At 44.6% G+C, this 27,761-nt stretch overlaps 1 protein-coding gene across 5 annotated transcripts in view; it reads left to right on the forward strand.

Annotated features, from left to right (window-relative positions):
- The window catches only part of atg7 (ATG7 autophagy related 7 homolog (S. cerevisiae)), a 45,102-nt gene that overhangs the window by 2,378 nt on the left and 14,963 nt on the right, over positions 1–27,761 (forward strand). For 2 of the 5 annotated variants that reach the window (XM_064305362.1, XM_064305363.1), the window contains exons 2-19: positions 1,359–1,547; positions 2,136–2,190; positions 3,637–3,754; positions 3,940–4,017; positions 4,107–4,223; positions 4,350–4,496; positions 4,840–4,928; positions 6,329–6,450; positions 7,037–7,127; positions 7,982–8,126; positions 8,402–8,560; positions 11,953–12,147; positions 13,837–14,094; positions 14,485–14,600; positions 16,641–16,716; positions 19,597–19,677; positions 21,662–21,784; positions 22,378–22,488. In XM_064305362.1, the coding sequence (XP_064161432.1) occupies positions 1,382–1,547; positions 2,136–2,190; positions 3,637–3,754; positions 3,940–4,017; positions 4,107–4,223; positions 4,350–4,496; positions 4,840–4,928; positions 6,329–6,450; positions 7,037–7,127; positions 7,982–8,126; positions 8,402–8,560; positions 11,953–12,147; positions 13,837–14,094; positions 14,485–14,600; positions 16,641–16,716; positions 19,597–19,677; positions 21,662–21,784; positions 22,378–22,467 (2,226 nt within the window). In that variant the 5' untranslated portion in view covers positions 1,359–1,381 and the 3' untranslated portion in view covers positions 22,468–22,488. Of the gene's footprint in view, positions 1–1,358; positions 1,548–2,135; positions 2,191–3,636; positions 3,755–3,939; positions 4,018–4,106; positions 4,224–4,349; positions 4,497–4,837; positions 4,929–6,328; positions 6,451–7,036; positions 7,128–7,981; positions 8,127–8,401; positions 8,561–11,952; positions 12,148–13,836; positions 14,095–14,484; positions 14,601–16,640; positions 16,717–19,596; positions 19,678–21,661; positions 21,785–22,165; positions 22,313–22,377; positions 22,489–27,761 lie in introns of those variants that run through there. The other 3 variants (XM_064305364.1, XM_064305365.1, XM_064305366.1) reach the window with 3 other exon arrangements.

The raw sequence follows: 27,761 nt of genomic DNA on the forward strand, positions 1-27,761 counted from the left end.
TCATGATAGACTATTGATCTGTCGTTATAGAGTGTCATAGATTCATCAAGGTACATCCATGTAGCCTGCCACCCAGTGTCCTTGCATTAGTAACAGTAGCAACAAACCAAGCACTTTGAACCAGATTACGCAATGAAAACCTATATAAACTACACTGATAATGCAGTGGGGGCTAGGAGAATTGCATAAGTTGTTTAAAAAAAAAAAATCAGCTTTAGTTATACTTAGGGCTGCATAGGACTTATATTACATATATTGCCATGGAGCATGCACTTCTTGCATCTGCTGCTTTTCTTGATGTGGAGCGTTCCCTACTCTACTTCCCTGCACTATACCATCCCCATACTACTTTGATCCCTCATCTTTGCGCTTGTGTTTGCATTGTCTCTGGACAAGAGTGCCTGATAAATGCCAGTAATGCAGTTAGTCCAATATTCAGCAGTTAGTCATCATGACATTTTGATTTCTGACTGTTACTTAGTCAGGAAAATGGTGAGCATTGTTGGGCTGAATGGCCTGTTCTCTGCATTATGTTACATTACATTCATTTGGCAGACGCTTTTATCCAAAGCGACGTACAAGAAGTGCATTTTCATGATCGTAGACAACTGCTGAACACAGGTTCAGTAAGGTACAGTTACTTATTTTGTACAGCTATTTCTAGCCGAGAACAATGAACACTATCCTGGTCTAACATCTGCAAAGCCAAACTAGGCAGAAGATTAAGCTAGAGTATTAGGACAAATACAATTTACCAAGAAGTGCAGGGATGGGGCAACATGTAACAAGTGACAGGAAAAAGGGTTTTTTTTTTTTTTTTTTTGTGATTGGAGGACAGAAATGTTAATGAATTAAGAATATTTTTTGGAACAGAGCTCTTCATCCACTAGACATTTTCAATGTGATTATGGGACAGAAACGTTAATGGATGAAGAGTTTTATTTGGGAGCAGGGCTCTTCATCCAGTAGTCATTCTTAATGTGATTGTGGGACAGAAATGACAGAGCTGTGCAACAGCTGCCCAGAATGGAAATGGCCGGTCCATGCAAGGACACAGAGGTCAGGGAATGTTTCTGTTATGTGAGTTGGAGAATTTGATTGAGTTGAAGGAAATGTACGCAGTTATATCTGAACCCAGTGTAGCAATCATAGACAGGCCGTTGTCATGGGAAACAATGAGATATTACAGACAGTATAAAAAGAACAAGGAAGGGGGCTCACGGTGGCTCTCTTCTTCTGTGAACCTCCTTAGTTTCTGCAGTTTAGGTGCTATGCACAAGCCAGAAGACTTCTTAAAATGGGAAAACATTACACACTATGACAAATGAGGTCCAACTGAAGCCCTCTTCCTTCCACAGATCTTTTTTAAGAGGAAGTCAGGATGGCTAGCGGGCACACAGAGAAAGATTCAGCCAATCAGAAGTTGCAGTTTGCTCCTTTCTGCAGTGCCCTAGAAGCAGGTTTCTGGCATCAGCTGACCCAGAAGAAACTAAATGACTATCGACTTGATGAGAGTCCAAGGAGCATCAAAGGTTATTACTATAACGGTGAGTAAATAAATATTCCCTTATTTGGAATCTGTAGTTTTGAAGGTTCAATTGCTGGTACAATAGATGGTTGGAAGTTCTATAACGGTGAGTAAATAAATAATCCCTTATTTGAAATCGGTAGTTTTTAAGGTTCAATTGCTGGTACAATAGATGGTTGGAAGTTCTATGTAATTTTATTCCCTCTCCATTTTGGAATGACAGTTGTGTCCCTTGCATTACCACTTTGCCACCCAAACCCACACACTAGGACGACTGCAGCTGAAGCATGTGCACTCCCCAGATGCAATCGGATAGTACACCTTACTTTTGCCTGCATGATTTATTCAGACAGGTAGAAAACAAAGAGTACCACAGATAGAAAGGGACCACAGCTGAGAAAGTGCTGTCGGGGGATCAAACCCCTGCCTGCACGGGGGAATCGCATATGGCAGAGTCGGCCAAGCCTCAAACCTGCTGTGGTCATAAGGAAAATAAAATCAAATAACTGGTTTGTGTATCGTGACAAGGTTGTCAGCAAAGTAGAATGTGCTATAAATGTTCTTTGGCCAGATATGAGTGATATAAGAAACTCTCTTTTTAACTCAGGGGATCCGGCTGGCCTCCCTACTCGCTTGACTTTAGAGTTCAGTGCATTTGATGCGTGAGTATGAAATATTTTGGGAAACAATTTAACAGGTTCACTAAGCATGTGTTTGTTTGTGTATACTTGTGCATTTCTAAGTTCTTTCTTTCCTTTTCTCTTAGAACCTCTCTCTTTTTTTGTTTTAAGTAAACATTGATTGTCTTTGGGGAATGAGTTCTCTGAGACCTATAATTCATTTGGCCTGTTTTAGGCCCTAGGAAAATTTGAACGGCTAGACTGGAATGGCCTAGAGATAACACTCAGAGAGCAGGAACTGGGGGGTAGCTAATAGAGGTGTAACTGTGTGTGTGCGCGTGGATATGGGTGTGTATGTGTAAATACATGAGTGTGTCAACAGGGGTAGCCTGGGAAACCGGACGCTGGCATACCTCATACTATTTAGATTCCATGCCATTAAACTGGTTAATATGCCTATGGGCACTATGTTGCAGATGTTGTGTGTCTCCCCCTCTTTCAACTCCATGCAAAGTGAGCCTTTATTCACTTTTAAGATGGTATCTGAGTCTTGCATCTAGGTCAGACATTCATTGTTTGTTTCAAGTAGTTGAACTTAATAAATCTCCTCATTTTAATCTGGTTGTGAGTTGTACATTTTGAAAAAGGTTTGTCCAACAGGTTGCTCTGCCTGTCAATGAATTTCTCAGTTTAATTTATAATTGCATCTTTAATAATAATTAACAAATTAAATCAAATAAATCTATTTTGCATGTTGGATAAGTGAGGAGGTTTAACTGTTGATGTCACTTCTGTTCTTTATTCAGATTGTCGAACATTAAATGAGGGTGTTTGCGGGTAACTGCTGTATTTGGAAATTATGGTTTTAAACAAAAATAAATTTGCTTAATCCTCACTTACCCTACAGCACAGACTCAAATCACTGCGATTATGTTACATGTATACTCAGTTCAGACATTAAAATCCATATAGAAAACCATATAGAAATAGAAAATGACATGCATCAACTGCTTGGCCCACCTCAATGCTATATGGACAGCTGGGTCATTAACTGTGACTTTGATCTATGGCAAGCGCTTCGTGGATTTCATGTTATGTTTTTCTGAGGCACCCATCATGCTGTTAATCACATTGCACCCTTTTCAATGTCCTGGCCAAATTCACAATTTGACTCTCAATTAGGCTGCTTAATTATAACCCAATTAAATTTTCTTAATTACTTGTCGCCTCTCTAATGTTACTTCCGCTGATGTGTGCTGAGTGTTCTGCCAAAAATAGCTACCGTGCAGGGACAGCGATGGGAGCTGCTTGTACAAATGCAGTTTCATTTTCTTCACTATTATTGTAATGTGTTTTTTTTTTTTTTGGTATTTATGCTTTTGCATCTTTTAGTATTGAATTCCTACATGTAATTTGCTTAGTGGGTATGAACTGCATATATAGCTACAGAAAAATGTATTCCACCTGTGATCCTATTAATCCGCTCAGGACCGGGCCAACCCCCGCTCGCTGCTGCCCAGCTCTGGGAACACTCTACAATATGAACACTTTAGAAGCTTTCAAAACCTGTGACAAGAAAGTACTTTTGGAAAAGGAAGCGAATGAGGTATGGTTCCGAACGTAAAATAAATTAAAGATGTGAATTGTGCTTTTGGATTTATTTAATGTTTACTAAATAGATTTCCTTTCTCTTTACCCTCATGAAACAATAATAATGCTCTTATATACAGGTAATGATCACTAATAAAAAAAATTACATTCTCTCTTTTCTTCGCTTTGTTAATTTTACAGATATGGCAAGCAGTGCAGTCTGAGACAATTCTAGAAAACCCATCTCTTCTAAGCAAATTTATTTTGCTGACATTTGCGGTAAGTACTGTAGTCTAGGCCTTGTACCGGTCTCCAATTTGAATAGTTCAGGTTTTCTTGCTAATCTTGGTGTGTTTCTCTTCGCTTAGGATTTGAAGAAATATCGCTTCTATTACTGGTTCTGTTTCCCTGCCCTGTGCTTCACGGAGGGAATTCAGGTTCTGCAGCCGCCAGTCCCACTTGAAGAGAAGTTCTCTCTCAAGCAGGTGGGCTTCTTTTATATTGAACATATTGAAGTGACAGGAGTGAGCAGAACACAGTGGTCTTGAAGATTCTTCAGCTGCCATCTCTTATTCTTACTGCCATTAAAGAAAGTCCTTCATCTTCTACAGATTGCGGCTTTGCAAGGTTCCTATGATGATCTTTGCAATGAAAGAGGAACTACAGCCCTTCCTTACTTTCTAATAAAGTGCTCTGGGGAGGATGTGTTGGTATCTTCACTCCAAAACTGGAATACATTCTTCAAAGGGCAAAAAAAGGTACAGTAAAGAGGGAAGAGTAACTGCTACAGTGTTTCTTAAACCAGTAAAACCACACCAGTAATGAAATTAATTGTTAGTCATAGTACAAAGTACTATGACTAACTATGAAAGTCTGCAACTGATTAAGCATGTTTATGGATTATTTATGCCATCAAAGTATCCAGTGTTATTTATGTTGAACTATGCACTGTAAACACACCAATTCATGTGTAATAAACATACACACACATACACTCAGTGGCCACTCTATTGTATATACACTATATTTAATTAACATGAGCTCATATATAAGAACTTGTGTATTTTGCTAAAATATTCATGATTCTCTATAATTGTGCAGGTAACTGTGGGCGTCTATGACCCCTGCACTCTGTCTCAGCACCCTGGCTGGCCTCTGAGGAACCTGCTTGTACTTATAGCCAGCAAATGGTGAGTCCCAAACCTAAACATCATTGCATATAACTACCTGCAGTCTATGACTTACAAATACATGACTTTAACTTTATATTTTAGAATATTTAGAGAATATACAATTTATGAAAAACACATGAGTCATGCCTTTTCATGATACAAAAGAAGTTTGTAAAATATATTTTCTTATAAAGTGTATAAACTGTGTTAATTATAATATGTATTATGTTGTGACATATTTGTTGTGATTTCTATGCATATAACATACTTTCGCATATATATTAAATATTTATTCTGTAAATTCTATGGCATGAAATATCATATTAATGCATTGTCTTTTATGGGAAATATAGTGGGGCTATAAGTGTTTTGGTGTGGGCTAATAGAACTCATTTCAGATTTACAGCACTAAAAATTCATTGCAATGCTAAGCAGTATTTCCAGTGGCGATGGATGCCCAAATCCAAAGAATGTTGTTAATTGCATTAAAAGATCTGCTTTCAAGGCCTCACAGTTAAATGTTCAATTTCAAAAACATCTCTTACAGAGTATGTATGGTCTCATTTCTGCTCTGTTATCATTCATTTAACACTATATTTTACTGTGCTGTTATATTCGAATGTTTTGACATACCAGCAGAGGTTGCCAACAGAATAATAACATTTGACTAAAGAAGTCAGTTTGCCAAAATGTTTGAATCTTCACCTCATGCTTCCAATAAATAACCGAGGGCTTCCAGGACTTTTCATAAAAGGCTGTATTATAAAAAGAAAAACATAAGTAAACTGTTTACATCAACTTTGAGTTCCTCTGTGTGGTCCTGTGTTTGGAAACCATGCAGTTATCTTTTGAAAACCAGTGTTTTTGTTTCCTTTTGCTCATTCCAATTGGAATGGCCAGTGGCTGTGGTCCTTAGTTTGTTCAGGAAAGCGCAGACAAGCACATTCACTCTGCCGAAGTGTGTTCTGTCGGATGCTGCTTTATTCACTCCGCAGTTACCTTATTAGTCGCACAGTCATTGCACTGGAGGAGTATGCTGTGTGCGCAGCTGGTTGTACTGTAGACTGACCACAGGAGTTCTTGAATGATCAGTTAAATGCCAGCCGAATTCTTAATTTCTGGGTTAATCCTCTGGCCGACTCTAGCCTTGTTGGCCGTAGTTGCCAATGACATAGGCAGGATTCAACACTATAACACTGGGCTCATCGCACACTGAAGCCAGAGTTTTAGCCGGGTGAACCACTTGGTACTTCATTTTGGATACATAGGAAGACACTGTGGTGGAGCTGTAAACTGCAGACAGTGTGGGGCTGAGGGGTTTTCTGGCCCTCATCGTGTCTACAACTGTCCACATTTGTGTGTGTGCTTGTGTGTGTGCACGTGTGTGTGTGTGTGTGTGTGTGTGTGTGTTGTACCAGGGGCTCGGTGCTGGACGTGGTGGAGGTTCTGTGTTTCAGGGATCAGACCCTGCAGGGAAAGCGGTCCATTCAGCACAGCATCATTTTCCAGATCAAGCTCCCTGAGCTCTCCCTGAACACAGGTACAGCGCTCCTTCTAGCCTGTGGTGCGTCCTCCCACAGGACAGCTCTTTTCCTGAGGCCATTAATGGTGGTCTGATAAAACGTCTATTTAAATGGTAATATCAGAGCAGGCGGATGTGACCAGGGAGGTTTTGATCAGTGAAGTTCATTGTTCATTGTTGTTTCTATTGAAGCAGGAAAGCACTGGGGCTTCTGTTTTGGCACTGCTCTTTCCTTCCGTCTTCTTTCCTTCTTTCCCCTGTGATTAATTTGGGGATTATGTTCGTAACCTTTTTGCAGTCGGTGGCCAGCATTAAGTCTGAAGGAGGATGAAACATGACCCAGTGGCCTGATTACTTTGTTTACTTTGTTTTATGCATTCACTACTTTGTGATGATTGTATTGAATGATCCTTGTATACTTGTTCCTGTTGTTATCTCCGCAGATACACATGAATTAGTTTTGAGGATCATTATCAATTTGAGGCCTGTTTATAAATGTCTTTTTTTTACATGTAGCAGGAAGACTAAGCTGTTAAATGTTGTGGTTTGGTTCTACAGGGTCATTGTAATTGGGCAGAATCTTGAGTACCGTGTGTGTTTGTAGGATGTCCAAAGAGTGTAGGCTGGGAGAAGAACCAGAAGGGTGCAATGGGACCCAGAATGGTCAACCTCAGTGAATGTATGGACCCAAAGAGGTACAGGACTGCATATGTCCAGTCATATTTCTGTCATATCACACTCATTCCATATCTCTGTCATATCACACTCATTTCATATCTCTGTCACATCACACTCATTTCATATTTCTGTAGCCTGTGTGTCATACTCCTTGTTTTTTTGTTTGTATTTTCTATTACAATCATAATTGTTATTTCTGAGCTATCATGGTTTTAATGAGACACTTTGAATGTCTAATGAGGAATCTTAATGCTGCATTGTGTCAAATAGATTTTCATGTTATGAAGGATGAATATTCCACATTAGTTTAAGTAGTTATAATCAGTCGGATCAATTCTCAGACATGCAGCGCTTTTATTTTGAATGCATGCAGTATTTTGAAAGAGGTGACATTTTAATGGCTTTATTTCTCTTTTTTCGTTTTTGTGAACAGTTCTTGTTGCTGTAGCTCTTTCTATGAGCTGTACTAAAGCAATTTCCAAACAGCTTTGGTTGGACTAAAGTTAAAAAAGTGAAGCGAAAGTGAAAACCATGTCCTATCCCAATGATTTTTGAGCAATTATAGGTGTTAAAACGTGAAAGTGTGACTCATAAGTCTGTCAGTGTTTCTGTGGTGACTGCAGTGGAATGCAGCGGAGTGTGTTCTGACCAGTGTGTTATTGGTTATCTGGGTGTTTTTTGATTATTTATGTTAACTGACACTGCTGGAATTATCATTCAGACACTACCTTTATGAATAATTAAAAACAGCCATTCCTCTAATCTTATAGAATGCATTTTTAGCCACAAACAATGGCGTGAGTATTGTGAATGCTCGGTGATCGTTTCGGGAGGGTTTGTAACGCACTCTGTGCTGTGGTATGTTTGCAAGGCTAGCCGAGTCCTCAGTGGACCTGAACTTGAAGCTGATGCGTTGGAGGCTGGTTCCTTCCTTGGATCTGGAGAAGGTCGTGTCCACCAAATGCCTCTTGCTGGGAGCCGGAACCCTGGGATGTAACGTTGCCAGGACCTTAATGGTGAGAAATTCTTCTTCTGTTCCAGGGCTGCGGCAGGGAGCAGACTTTAAACGTGACCCCTGAGAATTCTCAGCGAAACATGTTGCCAACAAAAATACACTGAAATCTATTAAAAATAGATTTTCCTTTTAAAAATAGACAGTAATAAACCAGAAATGTACTGCTGTCCAAAAAGTGATTTGAAAACAGTGCCCATTGATTTTAACGCCTGATGTGGCTGCCTTGTGTCAGTTCACTGGAAATCTGTCGGTGCTTACCTGGCCCCTATCCTCCAGGGCTGGGGAGTGAGGCACATCACCTTTGTGGACAACGCCAAGATCTCCTACTCGAACCCGGTGCGGCAGCCGCTGTATGAGTTTGAGGACTGCCTGGGTGGGGGGAAGTCCAAGGCCCTTGCTGCAGTGGAGAGGCTGAAGAAGATCTTTCCTGGAGTGGTGAGGACACAGCTGCGCTGCACGTTCACTGTCCTGCACTGCTCGTGTCCTGCGTTGATGGACTCGTATTTTTTATTTTCTTCAAAAGTAAATTGGTACATGGAGTTGTTTGAGAATAGTGCAGTGTTAAAATAGTGTTACAATTCTTGTTTTTTAGTGACTCCTATTATTTCTTAGTAATAATTATCATAAAAATGTTATATTATTATTATTATCATTATTATTATTATTATTATTATTTTCTGTTATGACATCACTGATTACTATAGATTTGCCAAAGACTGTAGGCAGATTAGGATCTGTACCAAGTATCCAGTCTTATCAGGGGCTTCTCCAGTACTCTAGAAAATCCAGTTTTAAAATGTCAACATCTAATATGATGAAACACAAAATATACTCCTCTAAAGACTCTTGAGCTGGAGATACAAATATCAGATGTATTTTTTTTTGCAATTTTTATTGCAAAATAAACAAACGGCATATGTGAGCATTTTTTGCTAAATAAACAAACAACATATGTGATCTTTTGGAAGCTCTTTTTGAAATTTTAAAATTAAAATTTTGTAATTAACACAATATGTCCACGACAGCCAGTCAAATTGTATTCTTGCCTTTTCTGGCTGGCCCCAATTATTGTTCTTTGTTGTTTGTATTTGTTTTTTATTCTTGTTATGATCCTCAACCTGTTAAGGTTCCTGTTTTCATGGCATTAATGAAACTCCTCTCTCTCACTAAAAGTCACGAGTCCTCTCGGGAGCGTTTTAATTGCGACAATGTCGATCACCAAGGAAACGGATCCACCTGACACAAGTTGGCAGCAAGAAAATGCCAGACCTGCTCTTTCTTATTTCCTCCATGAGTGCATTCTCCAGTAGCTTGTTGATACTTTTCAGTGTACATAAATAGGATTCTTTTCTGAACTCTTAGAAATGTTGGCAGGTTAATGTGCATCCATCTGCATGGCGTGTAAACTGGGTACAACTTTGCTTAAAGTTTTTTCAAACTGCTGATGAAGATGAAGGCCAGGACTGGAGATTGTGACATTTTTAAACCGCTTCACTTTCTGCCAATACCTCTGAAACATTGTAAAAAGTGTTCTTTAGAACAATCTGATGTTGAGGCAGCATGGGACAACAGTATAGTATGGTGGCTAAAGAACTGGGCTTGTATCTCAAAGGTTTTGGGTTTGATTCCTAACTTTAGCACTACTCTTGAATACTTTATCAAAATACCCTAAATTTCTTAAGAAACATTTCCAGCTGTATAAATGTGTGTGTGTGTGTGTGTGTGCGCGGTTGTCAGGTCTTGTATATATTAATGCCGCCGGAGTGCTGCAGAGCCAGTGTCTGCCCCACACAGACTCAGTGTGTGACAGTGATGTCCGCACTCATCCTTACAGTCTGACAAGGAGAGTCCCAGCCTCCTACTCAGCTCCCAGTGTCCCCATCTGTCCCAGTGCTTTGTCACCACCTGTCCTTGCTCCCTCTCACTCTGTCTCCTGCTATTGGCTTCACTGTCTGAGTGAGCAGCCATTTTGTCTCCTCGTGCTTCACGCCTCTGAGCTGCTGCCCTCATGTGAATGGGAGGTTTTCAGTTTTCTGACACACTTGGTAAAATCAGTCTTAAGGCAATTAGTTTTTCCGCAGTCGTCGATGGTCATCCTAAATTCTGCTATCACAATCGGCGGTTAGAATTTGTGGTGAGGACTCTCAGAGTATTACTCAAACAAAGATAGTGTCTGCGACACAGTGATGCCAGAGGTACATTCCAGTTTCTGTTCCTGTTTTCAGTGGGCGTAAGAGGCTTCTTGGTATTTTTCCATCTTACAACAGCTGGACATATAACAGCTTTTACGAAAGCCAAAATGCTACACAATTGTGAGCAAGACTAATATAATCACAGAAAGTAGAAATATGTATCTGGCAGTCTGCATTGTGGAACACACAGTTTTTCATTGTCAGTGTATATGATAGATATTGTCTAGTCTCGTTTACCAAGAAGAACACAAATTACTGGAGGTAGGTTCAATGTCTTCTTTGTTGCTATTTAATTGGTTAATGGTGGTGGGACCAGAAATAGTAAAATAGGGATGGGACTGTTGTCTGCACAATGGAATGCTCTATGGTGACCACCTTTCAAAAAGAAACCAGAGAGTAGCTCTACTGCTCACAAGTTGCGTAGGCAACAAGAATTGGAACAAGGAGATGGAGATTGGTGGATACTTATTTCCAAAATCCCAGCAGGTTAAGATGACATCACGTATGTCTAATCAGTCATTTATTGTCCCTGGGACTAGAGGGAGACATCTGTTTGTCAGACTGCACACAAAGGGGCCTGCGCACAAGAAAGCACTTCTGGTGTATTTCTAGCCAAAGCTTTGAACGGGTTTCTGTGCAGTGACCATTTGTGTAAGTGATTACATATTTATACAAGGTAAATCCAGAAGCCAGTCTGAATTGCATATTGGCTGCATGCAGTGAAATCTGTCTGATGTAGATGGGCTCCTGCTGCTTGGCTAAATGAAATGTCCTGGTGTGTACTGGCCTCGATGTGGGCTGCAGCAATGGCTGCCCATTTTTACCCGTCCCCTTCAGCTGGTCGTCTTTCAGCCTTGATCAGATTAGCTCCCTGTCCTGTTTATTCTGTGGGCATTATTAATTCATATCGTCTTCCGTTATCGATTTTTTCTGCCTGTCTCCATTAACAAGCGGTGGCCTCTCCGTCTGCACTGTCTGCGGTTGGCACGGCCAATTACCTGGCCCTGCCATGGGAGAGGGGGCTGCGTTAATTGCCTCTCGCCTCTGTCCCCCTTTGCCCTTTCCAGTCCTGTCACATAAGACCCCAGGAGCATTTAGTGCTCCGCCCCATCTTCTCATCCCTGCGTTTAGCTCACCAATTCAGGCACACACAGGCCTCATGTGGAGTTTTTAATGACACCATCATCATCAATCATTAACTGGCCTCTTATTAACAACAAACAGGTTATTTTTCAGTAAAACGGCGTGTGCGAGTCTGACAGAGCAACGGGTCAGTCTGGAATGAGAGTGTTTAGGCCTGCAATTCGCGGTGTGAGTCATTGTCGTTGTTTGCCTTTCTGTCACTGTATTCTCTGTACCCCTGTCATCATATTTATAGCAGTAGCTGTCATCCTTCATCTTTGTCACCTTCGGTGTTTTGTCACAATCTCTATCACATACTGCCACTGGTTGTTTCTGTCACTCTCCTCTTGTGTCTCTGTCACAGTGTCGTTCGCAGTGTCTGTTACTCTCTCTCTCTGTGTTTCAGTCCCAGTCTATTAGAGTCTGATACTGGTAGTTTGTCTCTGTCTCTATCACAGTCTCTGTTACTGTGGGATGGTCTTGGTCTCACGGTGCTGGCCCCTGTCTCTGCAGAGCGCGGAGGGTCACAACATGAGCATCCCCATGCCGGGGCACCCCGTCGACTTCTCGGAGGTGACGATGGCGCAGGCGCAACGCGACGTGGAGCAACTGGAGGCGCTGGTCTCCGCCCACGACGTCGTCTTCCTGCTGATGGACACGCGGGAGAGCCGCTGGCTGCCCACCGTCATCGCGGCCAGCCAGAGGAAGGTACTGCGGCCTGCACAAACTCGAGAAAAGTGCGCTCCATTGTAAAGCACTTTTCCTTGTGCTATGTCAGAGTGCTGTGCAATGGTGTGCATCTAAAAAAAACAACAAATAAATCATAATCACAAAAAGTAAAAGAAAAAAATTGAAATCAAATAGTAAAAATGCATCACCGCTGTTAATCTGTTTGGTGTTGATAAGACTGCCAATCAGCAGCAAGGTCATACAGCTTCCATATGATCATGTGACTTGCTTTTGTCAATCACATGGAAGCTGCAAGGCCTTGCTGCTGATTGGGTCTTATCAACACCCAATAGACAACAGTGGTGATGTTTTTTACCCATGGATTCATCTCAGGCGGCCTCTGAAGTTTGGATGTTTATACCGCAGCTGGTGTAATTAAACAGAAAAGGACAAAACAAAAAGCAATGCACCACATGGTGGCGATGATCATTACTGCATTTGATAATTATCTGTCAGCCCTAAGATTCAGCTTATTCATAAAACTTATGACTTGCATCCTCGCTCACGCTCATCCTTAATCCAGCTGTTCCTTCTCAGCTCTTTATTATATATTCTTACGTTCTTAGGATTCATAAAATCCTGGTGCCTATAGGAGCTCATCCTCATACAGTACCAGATATAAGGGTTTTAAGGGAAAACTTCTTTCAGGAATACTTCCGTGAATTAAACCAGATTTCATCTGCTGAACAGATTGAATCTGTGCTGTTTTATTTTTTATTGTCTTCTGAAACTGCAACCAGATCCCTGGGTTTCTCTACTCTTGTGTCGATGAATAAAAATATTTTGGAGAAAAATGAGAATATCATATCATTTGGTCCTTTAGCTCACACCCTCATCCTGGGTCACCTTCATAACAGCCTTTGTGTGTTGTCCATTTATATAGCTGAAGCCGTTCAGGTTATATGGTTCTCTGTGTATTATTGGTAGGCTCAGAGAGTTCTTTTCCTTGAATTGTAGGAGGATTTTGCAAAGGTGAAATGTGGCCGCGGGAAATTTGTTCTTGATTTTGATAGACTTGACAAGGAATGACCTCGCACTAGGTCACACCTCAGAGGCCTGAATCCTGTCACGCATCACGAACATGACTTCCCTCCCGTTTATGAACACCTGAGGGACACATTCTAGCCACACCTTCAGGGTGAAGTCATAACAGAAGCCTGTGACTGTCCTCTGTGTCACAGTGATGTCACGCTCGAACATAAATTACACAGAGGATTGCTGTTGAAATGTCTGGAACTTGCTTTAGAATTCGGTTGTAAACGCAGCAGTCAGCCTTTACCCTACTCACACTGCAGGGTAGAACAATCTGGTTTTGATTAGGCATAATTAGCTTTCGCCAATGTTTCGTTTTTAATTGTTTTTAGAAATAGGCTGTCATTCATGTAATTTCATGACCCATCCTTTTGGTTTGTTCTTTCCATTCGAAGTTCCAGTATTGTATGTGCTGCAAGTGAGACCCAACTGTCTCTTCATGGGCTGTAGAATGAATTGTGAATTCTCACGGCACCTCTGCTTTCAGTCAGGTTGAAATCAGTTTCAGATGGCTGCCCTGTGATTACAGTAATAAATAGTTCCTTGTGGCATAATTCAGTCGCCCTTCTTCCAAAACATGTCCAACACAGCTCCTTTAGCCCTCGGGCCTAAAACCCCCTCCCCACCTCTCTGCAGCTCGTCATCAACTCAGCACTTGGGTTTGACACCTTTGTTGTGATGAGGCACGGTCTGAAAAAACCAAAGCAGGCAGAGTCGGAAGGCTCCTCCCCTTCGTCCGCCTCCGGCACCCCTGCTTCAGCCTCCACCTCCACGTCCTCCTCTTCCTCCACCCCTGGTGGCCCCGCCCTGGTCCCAGGAGCCTCCCTGTTCTCCAACATCCCTGGACACCGGCTGGGCTGCTATTTCTGCAACGACGTCGTCGCCCCGGGAGATGTGAGCGGCTTTTTGTGTACCTGCACTCAGGAGACAATGTTTCTGTGGTCTGGGTGGATGAAATGTCTATGAACAGATTTAGTGTGGAGTATTGGAGGCTAGAGGGGCTTTTTCTAAATGCCAGGCAGAGAAATGTGTGCATGCCTTTGACTGTGGATGGAGTAAAGTATAAGGAATTCTTCATGAAATAATGATACTTAAAGAATACGTGAGAGACCATACTGACTTGTGAGTAGCCCGAGTCGCCCAATGTTCTTTCAACACAGTTCTCAATTTAGCTATGGGGTGTATCCCCATCAAAGCTCAAGTCAAGCTCATTTAGTAAATGTAACAGGTAGAGTTTTTTGTGGAAGGAAGTTCTGAATTAGAGATGTCTGGTCTGTCCCACAGTCTACCCGGGATCGGACTCTGGACCAGCAGTGCACAGTCAGTCGGCCCGGGCTGGCCATGATCGCTGGAGCACTCGCTGTGGAGCTGATGGTCTCCATTTTGCAGCACCCCGAAGGGTAAGCAGATGACCTGTGGAGGCCTTTCCCCGTCACCTGCCATTTCTCTAACACTGCTATTTCGGCCTTCTGCCATTTTGAGCTATTTCCCCACAGGACATTGGCTGTTACGTGAGTCATTTACCTGAGTATTGGCCACTTTGGATCTCACTTGTTGTTCACTTTCTTAATTTTTGTAAGATGTACTTAATCACATCCTGCCATGTTTGCAAAATGATAAATGCTGAATATTGACCCTCAGTTTTGCATTTCTCAAATGTCGGCAATCACTTTATTGTCGCAGCGCACCAAAGTCAGACGCTTCAATCAAGTTAAAAGAAGGACTGTAAAATCTTTAGTCTGAACAAAAAGGAGTGAGTGAGAGAGACAGAGAGAGGTGGAGGTCTTACCACATCCACTTATATTTAGTGATAATGTGTGTGTGTGCGTACATGCGTGTGAGGGTGTGCGTGTGGGCGTGCGTGCGTGCGTGCGTGTCCAAGTAAAGTGTGAGGAGAATGTGCTGCTGTCACCTCCTCAGACATGGACGAAATGCCACTGAATGACTCTCCAGGTGCATTAAGCAGTTGCAAAGGAGCCCGCTGCACAGTCTTGATTAAAGCGTAGGATGAATAGTCAACAAAGAGAAGCCTGCAGCTCTTATGTCAGATTGATATTTGAGGGACATTGTGTACCCTTGGCGTATTTTTAGGTTTCTCCTAGACCTGGGATATGCTGGAGTGTTTTGGCCTTTAAAAAAACTCCATGTAAAAGCACTAGGTTTAAGATGCTAGACTCATTTGAATCGTAAAAGCTGGCTAAAGCAACAAAAAGGCCAGATATAATACTTTTTTGCCTGTGATTGTTCCAATTCTACAAAATGTTCTAGGTTTTCATGGTTTAAAAACAATTAGGTGAGACGTGTTGGTTTTTTCAAGTGGCACAAAAAGCACCTGCACGATTTCAGTTCAAATAATAAAAAAAATTGCCACCTGTACCAAACAGGAGGGAATTGAGTGTGTGGTTTAAAAAAAGAAAATCTTTATAATAATATGCATGGAAAGACTCTTAATAATATCATGTTTTTGCATGAAGCCCTGTAAATTCTTGAATTTTATTTGTTCATTAGGAGTAGTGAGTATTATGAGTGTTTGATTAATGTAAACAAACACGGGCCAATAGTTTATGAAAATAAACAAAGACAATTGGTACGTGTTGATGCAAGCAGGGGCATCATTGTAGTAAATTACCTAAAAGCAAATTGGCAAAGTGTTTAAGCCTCTTTTCAATCAGACAGGTGAATGCATGCTTCCAGTGACCTAATGGCGTTGAGGTTGTATTATAGGTGGACTGCTAATAAGTTCTTAGAAATGTCAACGAGTGCTTAAACAATTTGCTGCTTCGTGCCCCTACTGACTGCTGGAAAGGCACACAGAATGGACACACTATATCCGACCTCCCGCTCTCCTGTTTAGAAATGGCATGCTTTACATTTGAAGGACATTCAGTCTTCTGTTCAAAAATCTGAGTGTACGCATTTGTCGTGTGCTTTAACAAGCAATTCAAATGCAAGTAAAAAAAGGCAATTCCACGGGGTCTTTAATGTCTCTTTGACACTGCAGGAGTGTGGCAGTCTGGTCTTCTGGACGTTCTGCTTCTGCGCTCTATTCACTGTCAGGAAGAAGAGTGGAGACAGAAGAGTGCTATGGGAATATCCTATAAAGAGCTGGCTAGCCTTATTTCTCGTCAGGAATCATAACACCACCCACGGAGCACTTCTTTCCCAATGTTACTTTGAGGGGGACCGAAAGAACCCCTTGTCTGTGTCGTTTGGAAGGGGCGGGGTAGAGGAAAGGACCAGAGCAGCGTGCGCACGGGCGCGAGCGGTCCGGGCGAAGCTGAAACAGTGTAGCGCGCAGAGGCCGAAGTGGGAGGGTGTGTCCCGGCGAAGTCCGGCCTGACGGTGAGGCGAGCTGACAGGCTCTGTTTCTGTCCCTAGAGAATGTGTCTGACCCCGTTTGTGCCCCTGCACCCCCACTCCCCCTGCCCCGTCCCCCACAGAGGCTACGCCGTCGCCAGCAGCAGCGATGACAGAATGAACGAGCCCCCGACGTCACTGGGCCTGGCACCCCATCAGGTTAGTCATCGGGCGGTTTCTACGGGAACCCATTACTCTACCCTCTCCAATCAATGCATATCCCACTGTTCTGGCTCATGATTATCCTATTATTACACATTCAGTATTTGAATTGCTTTTTCTCTATGGTAGGGAGGGAGGGAGGGAGGGAGGGAGGGAAGGCGCTATAGAAATGTGTGTGAGGGTTTGCTTTCGGACGTCTACCCAGGGTGCATAATGTCCCTGCCATGACTCAAGCCTGCCCCGCAGGCACTTCCTGTTTCCTGCATCCCCAACCGCGAGCTTATACTTTCTATTTTACATTTTTTCTTGGCTCAGGGAAGTAAATGCTTCATCATTAGAGCCATTCTATGACAATTCATTATGAGTGCTGGTTGTAGAATGCATTGCTTACATTTGCTTGGATGTGTAAATGCACTAAGGCAAGTCTAAGTGAATACACGGTTTACTTCCTAAATTCTGATGCCGAATGGAGTCTCTGTTTGCTGAGAGCAGTGTGTCACTCCCACGTTGTATCCTTTAGTAACCTCTCCATGAAGTGCAGATTTGCAGTTTGACTGGCAGTCACTGTGAAGTGGTCATTGCGGTTTCTTTCTCTGTAGTTGAGTTATGGACCTGATCCATCATGAGGAAATGCCACAATACGTCTGTGGTCCTTTTAGAGGGGCTTGTATATTGAATGGTGATTAATGAATTAATTATTTTTCCATTAAAAGCACACCCTGCTCCAGCCTTGCTGGAATAAGATTAATGCGAGGCCAGAGACTCAAGGCCACATATTAAATGTCCTCGTCGAACATTCAGAACATTTTCCCAATTACTGAATTTTAATTTCCTGAAAAAAAATTGACCTTCCCAGCCAGCCTTGGTGGGTGCATGCTGTGCGATCAGCCCTTTCTCCCTGGGCGGAGCTTCAGGCCTGAGCCAATCAGAATGCAGCTCATTACTGGGGCTCTGTGGCAGTCATGTGGTCAGTGTGAGCCATGCAAACAGGGGGGATCCACATAGGTCCCTGGACCAAATTATCAGCATATTTCCAATGTCTGAGTCTATGCAAATAATGCCATCTGTTGATTAATTGCAAATTGTGAGCCTTCAGGCATGTAACAAGATTAATCAGAAAATGTGTGAAGGGTTTTTAATTTATTATTTTGCACACTTGTTTAAAATGACAGTAGCATCTGCGATGTGGGCAGCCAGAGAATGGGCAGCGTTAATGAACTGCCCCTGTGAGGAGGAATAGCACATGAAATCGTTTAGCCTGGCTGTTGTCCTCGACGTTTCTCAGTTTTCCGCTGTGTTCGGCTGACAAGTACATCGGTTTAGCCTTAATTGACATTTTAGAGAAGGCTGGTGACAGAATGGCTGTTTGGAGTGTTCTGCCGGTGGTGGTGCACATTCCCTTTGTTGCCGTGCAGCAGAGAGGATGCAGCAAGGGACGGCTGGATCTTTACAGTGAGCCTACGCTTCCACCCTGTGGTTGGGAAGCGCCACTGCATTCATAAGCCCCTCGTCACTGTAGTCAGTGCCTCCATTTTGCAACTAATTGAGTGACATGGCAGAGCAAATCGGCCGATGAAGCACCAAACAGTGACCGTTTGTCTCAGGGCTAATTTTGTACAAAATCTTATGGGATTATGTGCTTTTTAAAAAATGTTTCCTGTCGTTGTTCTTCTCCTTGGAGAGATTGTGATTCTGGCGCATGCTGTGCGTCAGGTGTGGGAAGGGTCCGGACAGCTGTAACGCATGAGCGGGCACACGCAGGCCGGAGGGCGTTTCCGTGGAAATGCGTACGGTGCGGGCGTTACAGCGCTCCGAGGCGCGCGGGCGTCCAGCATGGCGGACCTCAGCGGCTCGGGGCCGGAGCGGACAGCGCTGCTCCCTCCGCGTGCCGAGGCGTCTCGCCCCGCCCGCCGCGCTCCTCTGCGCTGTCGCTCTCGCTCAGCGTCTCGTTACGTGAAGCCGGCGTTTGGAGGAGCACCAGACTCCTCGTCTTGCTCCAGCGGGCGCTGTGTTTTGTGTGTCTTGTGGCACGTACCTCAGCGATGCCGCTTCCCGTCCAACCTCGAGCAAACGGCTAACTTTTAATTGGACTGGCGAACCGCTGCCACACAGATCTGTGCCTAGTCTGCAAAAGCAGGCCCCCACTGAAGCCCTCTGAGCCATAGCATTATCAGAGTACGCAATCTAATGCAAAGGAACAGTTTGAACTGCTGCCTCTGTTTTTTTTTTGTGTTACGTCTTTCTTGTAATCTTCCTTCAGAATGGACATAAAATCCAGTACTGAGCTTGTATGTTTTGAGTGAATTTCCTGCCTGTATAAAAAATAGGAATATTTTTAGTATTGTGTAAGATTTTCCTGGATATTTGATGAGTTAACGCCTCTTGTGAAATGATTTGCCATAGCACGTCACAAGCTTCTGGGATTATTAGAAAAAAAAACAATGGTACTTTTCATTTACACTGTGTTACAGTGTGTCAGTTCATTTTAAGCTGATGTAGCTTAATTTTCCCTAAAGCCGCTGAAGGACTGCCTTTTCATTCCGCTTTTGATTTAGGCTGAGGAGCTTAAATGAACTTTTATGCTGGGGAAAAAGGAAAATGTGGAGTGGATTTGAGTGGATCGGCTGACCTCCCCAAAATTCACTGCGCTTTAGCACAGACCTCATGCGATTCCATCTGCCTGTTCATGTCAGAGGAAAGCATGGCGGACTGTTTATGGGAAGATTAAGGCCAACCTGCCCCTGAGGGGGGCCTTAACCACGGACCACCAGGGGGCACTGTGGTCAAAGACATTTGCATACTCAGGTCTCTGTTATGTCATCCTCAGGAAGTGTGCTCCGATCATAATCTTTGTATTGTATTTGCGTTTGTTTACAGATCCGAGGATTTCTGTCAAGATTTGACAATGTTCTTCCTGCAAGTTTGGCTTTTGACAAATGCACTGCCTGTTCACCTATAGTAAGTCATAGCCTGTATCTTTTCTGGGTCCCTTGTATCGCACATTTTCTAAATATGACGTAATTACAATGTATTTATTTTGTATTTATGTTCTGTTTTTTATCTTTTTTTTCATCTTGCTTGGCATTTCTTACAGTATATTTGAATATTCACTATTCATTAAATATCATGTTATATTTGTCGCATTGATTGACATATTCCCTGTGGGGTCTAGTAGATTTCAGTGGGACCCAAACACCCCCAGCATCCCAGGAGGCAGATTTGGGGGAGGGGATGTATTTAAGTAAAAGACCCATATGGTCTCAATTGCACCCCAGTTGGTTGTTGATGTCATTGTCACATGTGAGTAATTAACCCTGGATCGAAGTGTTTTTTTTGTTTGTTTGTTTGTTTGTTTTTTTCTCCTGGGGCCTCAGTTCTGTGAAGGGTTCCTGTCCCGGTAACCAGGGAGCCAACTCAATTTCTTGCACACGTGTAGAAGCAGTTCCCAGTTCTTTCCGGTCACCATTGGTTCAAAATGAATGAGGCAGGACAGTCTCTGCTCCATTCGTGTTTCTCATTGGTCCAAAACTAGTGCAGCAGTACAATCTCTTCTCCATGTTTGTTTCTGATTGGTCAAAATGCAGTGCATTAGCCCTGAAGGCAAGAGATCAGCCAGCTCTCATACTTCAGGCTCACTGACTTCTTCCCAACCCTCGTGTGTAGTTGTGCAAAATGTCTTCAAACTTTCAAAAGAAGCAAAGCAAATAACTCATTTAATTAAAATGTTACAACTTATATCACACTTCTTTTTTATCAAAGCCTTTTTCACTCTGCACAAAAAAGTCATTTCCCTAAATGCAGACTTCAGCTGAAAAAAAAGCAACAACGAGGTTTATCCAGAGAAAGAAAGAACTAGATAGTCCTAAAAGGCAGATTACCATGGAAAAAAGATACAAAAGATCTCAACCCTCTGCTGGAAAACATTTTTTCAATTTAGCTGTTTTTTTCCCACCCCCATAGCACAGAAAATGAAATCTTGCAAACCACGGAAGCTGCACTTCTTAAAAATAAGTTACTGTAGCCGCTCTGACGCTGTCACAAACCGTGACGCAAAACCCGCGGCAGAAAGGTAGCCAGTAGCTTAGCTGACCTTTGGAAAGCGTCGTTTGCCACCAGATGCAGTAGCTTCAAAGAGACAATTTCAGGGCCATGAAATTTTTATCTTCACTGAACGAAGGCTTTCCAGCTTCTCTAAACAATTATGGAAGGGTAGTTATGAAAAGCAGAGGGCGTACCACATCTAGCTGTGAGAAGCTTATGTAAACCAGATGTGCATCCCCCTCACTCCGTGTCACATGGTTGCTAGGATTTTATGGGCCGCATCAGTCAAAGCTTGGAATCATGGGATACACTTCTGGAAAACATAATGAAATTTTGTAAAGGCTCCATTGCTTCTGTTTCCATGTTGCTAGGAGAAGAGGCTCAGTTTATTGCAAGTAACACTGTTTAGACCTGTAAGTGCAACTGAACAACTCTGGCCTCGCCTTACGAAATGGATATTATACCCTGAATTAGACGAGGGGGGGGAAGAAACTTCAGTTTCACAACTTGTAGCGTAATGGAGGATGTCAGCGCTGGCTCTTTCTCTGGCGTCTGTTTCTCGTAGCGCTGACGCCACCCCATCCTTCAGAGTGCTCAGTGATGTTCCTCTCGTGGGGCTGGGGAAACTCTATCTCTGTAGAGAATGGCTGGAGAGAGCCGTGAATGGCTCCAGTGTAATTTCGGGGCGGGGCCGTCAGAGTGTCGGTGACAGAGACGGGCCCAGTCCCTCAGTCGCCAACCCCGTTCACATGTGGCAGCGCCAGATGGCTGTGCTTTTGAGTGTGTGTGTGTGTGTGTCACTGTGTCAGAATCCTGGGGCCTCATTGTCTCTGTACCTGTTGAGTTTGTGAGACTGGTGACGTATTGTACCAGCGCACTTCTGTTGTTCCTCCCGCCGCAGGTACTGGATCACTACGAGCGCGAGGGGTTTCAGTTCCTGTCCAAAGTCTTCAACTCCTCTCACTCCTTCCTGGAGGACCTGACGGGGCTGACCCTCCTTCACCAGGAGACGCAGGCGGCTGAGGTAAGGCCGCGTCTGATTGGCTGTCTCCGCGTCAGAGTGTTTAACCTGTGCAACGTGCCAGCTGCCGTCTGACAGGCCTCAGCTCATCCAGACCTGCTGGCTCTCCCATGGGGGCAGAACCTGGCAGACTCTCTGTAATCGAGTAATACATGCTCTGTGTGTGTGCGTGTGTGTGTGTGTGCGTGCGTGCGTGCGTGCATGCATGCGTGTGTGTGTTTGTGTGTCAGTGTGTATGTGTGCGTACATGCATAATTTGAGCAACTATAAATACCCATAGATTTCACCCATGTCAAAGTGGAAATCTAATTGGAGTTATGGTACTGAACTCTATGGGCATTTCTTCATAGTGTGACAGCTCATAATATGATATATCGGTTTTAGCCAACAGCCTTCGGTCATGTTGGGAAGAAAGGATTCAGAAAGCCTGTTCCAACTTGCCTGGCTTTTTGTGTGTTCTACTGAATGGTGAACATCTGGGAACCTGAGCTATTGCAGTGATTTTGCCCTTTGAACTCTGGGTTGGGTAGCCCCCAGAAATTCTCCAAGCCAGATAATTTGTTTGTATGTAAAACTTGGGCTGTCTTCCAACACAGAATCTGACAAATGACAGTGTGCACCAGGCAACTGTATTGGAACTCAGAAAAGTCAACAAGTGTAACTGTTTTTGTCAAGAAGCTGGATGAGAACTCACCTTTTAAGAAAAGGTATTATTAAAGTGATCATTGATTTATAAAGCTTTAGTGTGCAGTGACTAATGCTGTGACTAATAGTGTTGTGTGTGGAAAGGATGGTGTGTTCTTGTCGTCTGAGGGAGGGATTTCATGAAAAAAATGCTCCCTTGAGTACATGACTAAAGAGTTGTACAGCAAACATCTAAAACATGAGCAGTTCCTGTGAAGGTATGCTAACAAAAAATGTCAACATCATGCAGTACAGCAATAAACGTCCACTTCCATTGAAAGTTTTTGGGGGTTTTTTTTAGTCTATTTGGAGAAAAACTGTCCGTGGTACCAAATCTAACCTCTTTTTATTTGCAATTCTTGGCCTGCGAGTCTCACATCTGGGTTTCATTTGGTTTCTCTGGAACATTCAGTGTTTTCTGACAACAGTCAGAGACTGGTATACAGCTTCATCAAGACTCTCATATGACAAATATGGCTTGAGAGAGAGCTTGAAACTGTGGGAAAATCCCACGTCAGCACACAGCTCTCGCTCACAGCATTAGAGGATTCTAGGAACTGAATATTCTAGAAGGACAAAAAATGCTCAAGACCCACAGCCAAGTGAATCTGACTTTTACTTGCGTAAAACATTCGGGAGTGTTGCCAGGGATTTTGGGCCCCATGAAATAAATCCTCCGTTGTTCCTCCCCCACTGCAAACGACCCCATCCCTATAGCACACATTTTTTGAGGGCCCCTGTCAGACAGTACCCTTGGTATGTTCTTAACTTTCCCTCCTATTTGGTGCCCTTTGAAAGCATTCAAAGTGAATACAATGTTGTGTTTTTTGGCAATGGGTGTGTGTTTAACTATAATTACTAAATGGAAATGATTAATCATGACTTCAGCATATTGCAACAAATGTCTATTTGCATAGATAATTGAAGTCTATGCTTGGACCCATATAAACAGTGGCTGATGGCGGAGAAGTCTTAGGCATAGATTCAAGGTAAACAAAGCAGCTTGAGAGACTTGGATAATATAAATAACAGGTTTATTGGGGATTTAGTGAATCCCGTATTCCTGTATTGGTATATTTTAGAATGGAAAAGGTCTATTTATATTTCCAAGTTTACACTCACGATCCCATACGTTGGGTATATGACATACTGTATGTGAAGCTGTTTGCGTTCCTCATGCAGTCTGGCACGTGTAAACTGCATATTTTCTGTTATTTTAGCAGACTTGGAATGTGGGTAATGTATTTTTTAACATGGTGGCAGAGGGCTTTGGGTGTCCAGTTTGGTTGTGGTTGTGTGTGCCGGCCTCATGCTGCTGTATGAATCATACCTTCGTGAGGATGGCTCTGGGGTGTGTGTATCGAGATTGGTCGCAGTGGAAGAAAGAGCACTCCAGTCAGGTTTCCCAAAGTGTTTTGGGGGTTAACTGGACCCAAAACACCAAACCCCCTCCCCCCCAGGATGTATTTAAACATGAGGCTAATGTCTGCGGGCAGTGCTGTTGTAAGCGAGTACAGATACAGTGAAGGCTGAAAGTAGCGGTGGGGCTAAGAGCAGTGATTATGTGCCCAGTCCCCTGTCCCTCTCTCCAGCCTGGGCGTCTCTCATTCTGTGTCAGTGCTGTGGCACAGCCATGCCAGGGAGTCGCTTGATGTGCCTCCATTCAGCCGCGGTCAGGGGGGAAAGGTCAGGGGGCGGAGGTCAGGGGGCTCGGGGCCAGGCCGAGAGCGGGCTCCTCGCGGCCCCACGGCCAGCCGGGGTGTGGCGTTTGCCACCTCTGCGCGGACGTGAAGGAAACTGTTTCTCATCCCCCCTGGATGGGAAGCCAGAAGCGGCCCACGCATGCGGCTGCAGTTCGGGGGCGGCGCGGTCGCTACGTTTGTGGCCATAAACACAGCCCACGGCTCTGACTCACTCGCTTGGCCCCTGAGAGGAGCGCTTTCCCCCCTCAGAGTCCGTGACGCTCACGAGCCTCCGTCCCGCCAGCACGCAGGCCTTTGATTGTGTCACCAGACCTGCTCCTGGAAACGAATGGGTTTTTTTCTTCACTTTTGCAGCAATTACATGAGTTCTGACCGTTATATGTTTTCTTCTCTTTCCCTTCTTTTTTTTTTTTTTTTTTTTTTTTACATGATTCAGCCTGATCATATTCCGTCTTGACAGCATTGTCTCCGCCAACAAATCTATCACCCTCCTACAGACCTCATTCAGAGTCGAGTGAATGATTTCGTTATCTGCTCTCGAGACCACGGGTGAATAGCCAACAAAGATTTTCTGACACTCGACACAAAGGATCTCTGTTTGTGTCAGGTCTATTCCAGATTCGGTCCCTCCCACATCTAGTGTTCGTCTACGTCACTGAGAAGGCCCTCGTTGTGCGAGCTTCGCCAGTAGAATACATTTCTCTTTGTTCCATTACTCAGTTTCCTATGAATCTTGCAAGTGTTCATATTTCACGGCAGTGCTGACTGATTCTAAAAAGCTGTGTAAAGCATGAAAAGAAAAGGCAAAAAATGAATGTCAGTTGGCGTTAAAAGAGTCAGGAAACGATGCGCCACCGCACACATGATGAAAACTGGCCTCTCCGTTTATAGTGCCGCGGATTGTGTTTCCTGTAATACCGCCATTTTATCCCCGAGTTTTGCTTTTACATGCAAAATACATTCACTAAAGCCGAATCCCCATGTGCTATTGAGGACTTACGATTGGGAGTTCAGATTTGCCCAAAGTGCAGCTGAATTTGTGTCCCTATTTCAGGAGGGGAGACTGCGTTTGGGGACTGAGCTCACAGCTGAGGGCTGTGGGGGGAAGACTGTGTTTGGGGACTGAACTCACAGCTGAGGGCTGAGGAGGGGAGACCGCGTTTGGGGACTGAACTCACAGCTGAGGGCTGAGGAGGGGAGACCGCGTTTGGGGACTGAACTCACAGCTGAGGGCTGAGGAGGGGAGACCGCGTTTGGGGACTGAACTCACAACTCACAGCTGAGGGCTGAGGAGGGGAGACCGCGTTTGGGGACTGAACTCACAGCTGAGGGCTGAGGAGGGGAGACCGCGTTTGGGGACTGAACTCACAGCTGAGGGCTGAGGAGGGGAGACCGCGTTTGGGGACTGAACTCACAGCTGAGGGCTGAGGAGGGGAGACCGCGTTTGGGGACTGAACTCACAGCTGAGGGCTGAGGGGGGGAGACCGCGTTTGGGGACTGAACTCACAGCCACACAGGAAGCGGCTTTCACTGATAACCTTTGAGCTAACGGCTGACTTATCAATCTGAAGGGTCGTAAGGACGTGGCTGCGATGGCTAACCTTAGAATGAATAAGAAAAATCATTATCTAGCTTTAGCTTGCATCGCCGTTTTCATGAAGCCTAAAACCTGATGTTATTACAAACATATACATATAACTTTCACAATTTTTGATAGGTAAACTGGTCCGCTGTCTTGTTAAGATTTGTCGTTCTTCTCAGTTCAGCAGTGATTGGTCGCTCGCGTCTGCATAATCGAGCACAGCGACAGAAGTTCAAATAATTCAATGTCGCATGACTGTTTGCTCTACTGCATTGTTCTTTTCGTGGAAAACAATGAGCGGCAAGTCCCAACTGCTCTATCTGTATGAAAGGCCCATCATGCTCAGGCAGTGTGACGCGGCAATGCGGTAAGGACCGTGCAAAAGCCTGATAATCGGAAAGTTTCCCAGCGGATCCGACGCGGAGCGCCCCGTTAAACCGGTCCCATTTCGCCTTCTGCTCATAGTCAGCTGGTGTCATTTGCCTCTAATCTCCGGGGTAGGGGGGAAGAAATTGCACAACGCGCTCGCAAATGACATGTTGATAAAGCTGCTTTTGGTAATCAGGGCTGCGGAGCTTTACAATGCCTGCTTGGTACCAGGCGCACAGCTGTGAGCTAAGTGGTCCCTGTAGGTGGTAGCGCTGTGGCAGAAACACTAGTTGGTTGCTACCAGCTAAAAATTGTTACCAGATGTAAGTTTAAGGGCAAAAGAAAAGCGTAGGTTTTTTTTTTTTTTTTTTTTTACTATTTGCATCTTTGGCGGATTTGTGCCGCTTGTGGCTGGGTGTAAAACTACACCGCGCGCGACTACAGCGGGAGAGATGGCATTGGATGTTCTGCAGTGCTCCTTTCCCCAGATCCATTTTTTATGACCCGCTCGCAGCTGTGGAGCGTACGCAGGACGCCCCGCTGTAGCTCCCTCCCCGCGTCACGCTGGATTCTTTCCCCCCTCCTGTCCCCTGCCAAACTCGGTGTGTCCGCGGGGTGTGACTCACGGCTCCGATTCCAGCCCCCGCCCTTCCCACACGCGGAGGTGCGGAGGTCGGCGTCCGCGTTCCCACGGTGGCGGAACGTTCCGGGCGAAGCCCGTAGAAAGGCGTCAGCGCAGCAGGAAGGCCGACGTCCCCACGTCTCCTGTGCCGCCAGACGCCTTTCTGCTGAGGTGCTTCTGGGTTAGCGACTCCGGAGTCTCAGAACCTTTGCGGGGAAGAAGGACAAAGTCACGGCGAGTGTCGGACCTCGCCCGTGCGCGGCGGCTGACCTTCAGCTTCAGCGCCTTCGCCACCTGGCTGCGATCTGTTCCAGTGCAACGGTTTTTTGGAGTCCTTAATAATGCCCTTGGCATGTAAAGAGGTCCTGTAGCGGAGAGGCTGGCCCGTCTCTGGCTGTGGCCTAGAGGAGTGGCAGGGCCCCGCTGTCCTCATGGGAGCTACGCTGCGGGCTGCTATACGAGGCGCGGTCGCCGTGGCACCGTGACAGATTTACGCACTCAGCCGTGCTGTGCGGACGGTACAGAGAGTAGGTCCCTTTACAGGTGGCCTGTGTGCGGTGTGTGCCCGTACCCCAGCCTGCCCGGGGGGGGCGGGCAGGGCCCGTAGGCCAGAGTGAAACCCCCTCATGCATTCGCCGTGAGACCGCCCGGGCTCTTTATGGGCTTCTGTGTGCAGCTGGCACAGGACCCTGCTAATCTGCTCTGAATCCCTGCAGCTTTGCCACACGGGAGCAGGCCCCGTGCCTCTTATCTCCCTCTGATTGTTCACCCGGCGCATGGAACGGAAAGATAGGATCGTCCCCCTGTTTTTATTTTCCCCCCAAACAAAGGTGCGGCTGGCCCTGCCACCGTTTCCTGCCTGGCTTCCCCTCTTTCCTGCACAAAGGAAACTTTAAACCGTAATGATTTTTTTCCCCAGTTTACCTGTGTGGACAGACCTAAAGCTGCTCATAGTTTCTGCTTTTTCTCTGTGGAGTTTTGCTCAGCAGATTCAGCAGAGGTCTTTGCCCCTTTAAGAAG

This window comes from Anguilla rostrata, chromosome 13, assembly GCF_018555375.3.
Source record: "Anguilla rostrata isolate EN2019 chromosome 13, ASM1855537v3, whole genome shotgun sequence".
NCBI lineage: Eukaryota > Metazoa > Chordata > Actinopteri > Anguilliformes > Anguillidae > Anguilla > Anguilla rostrata.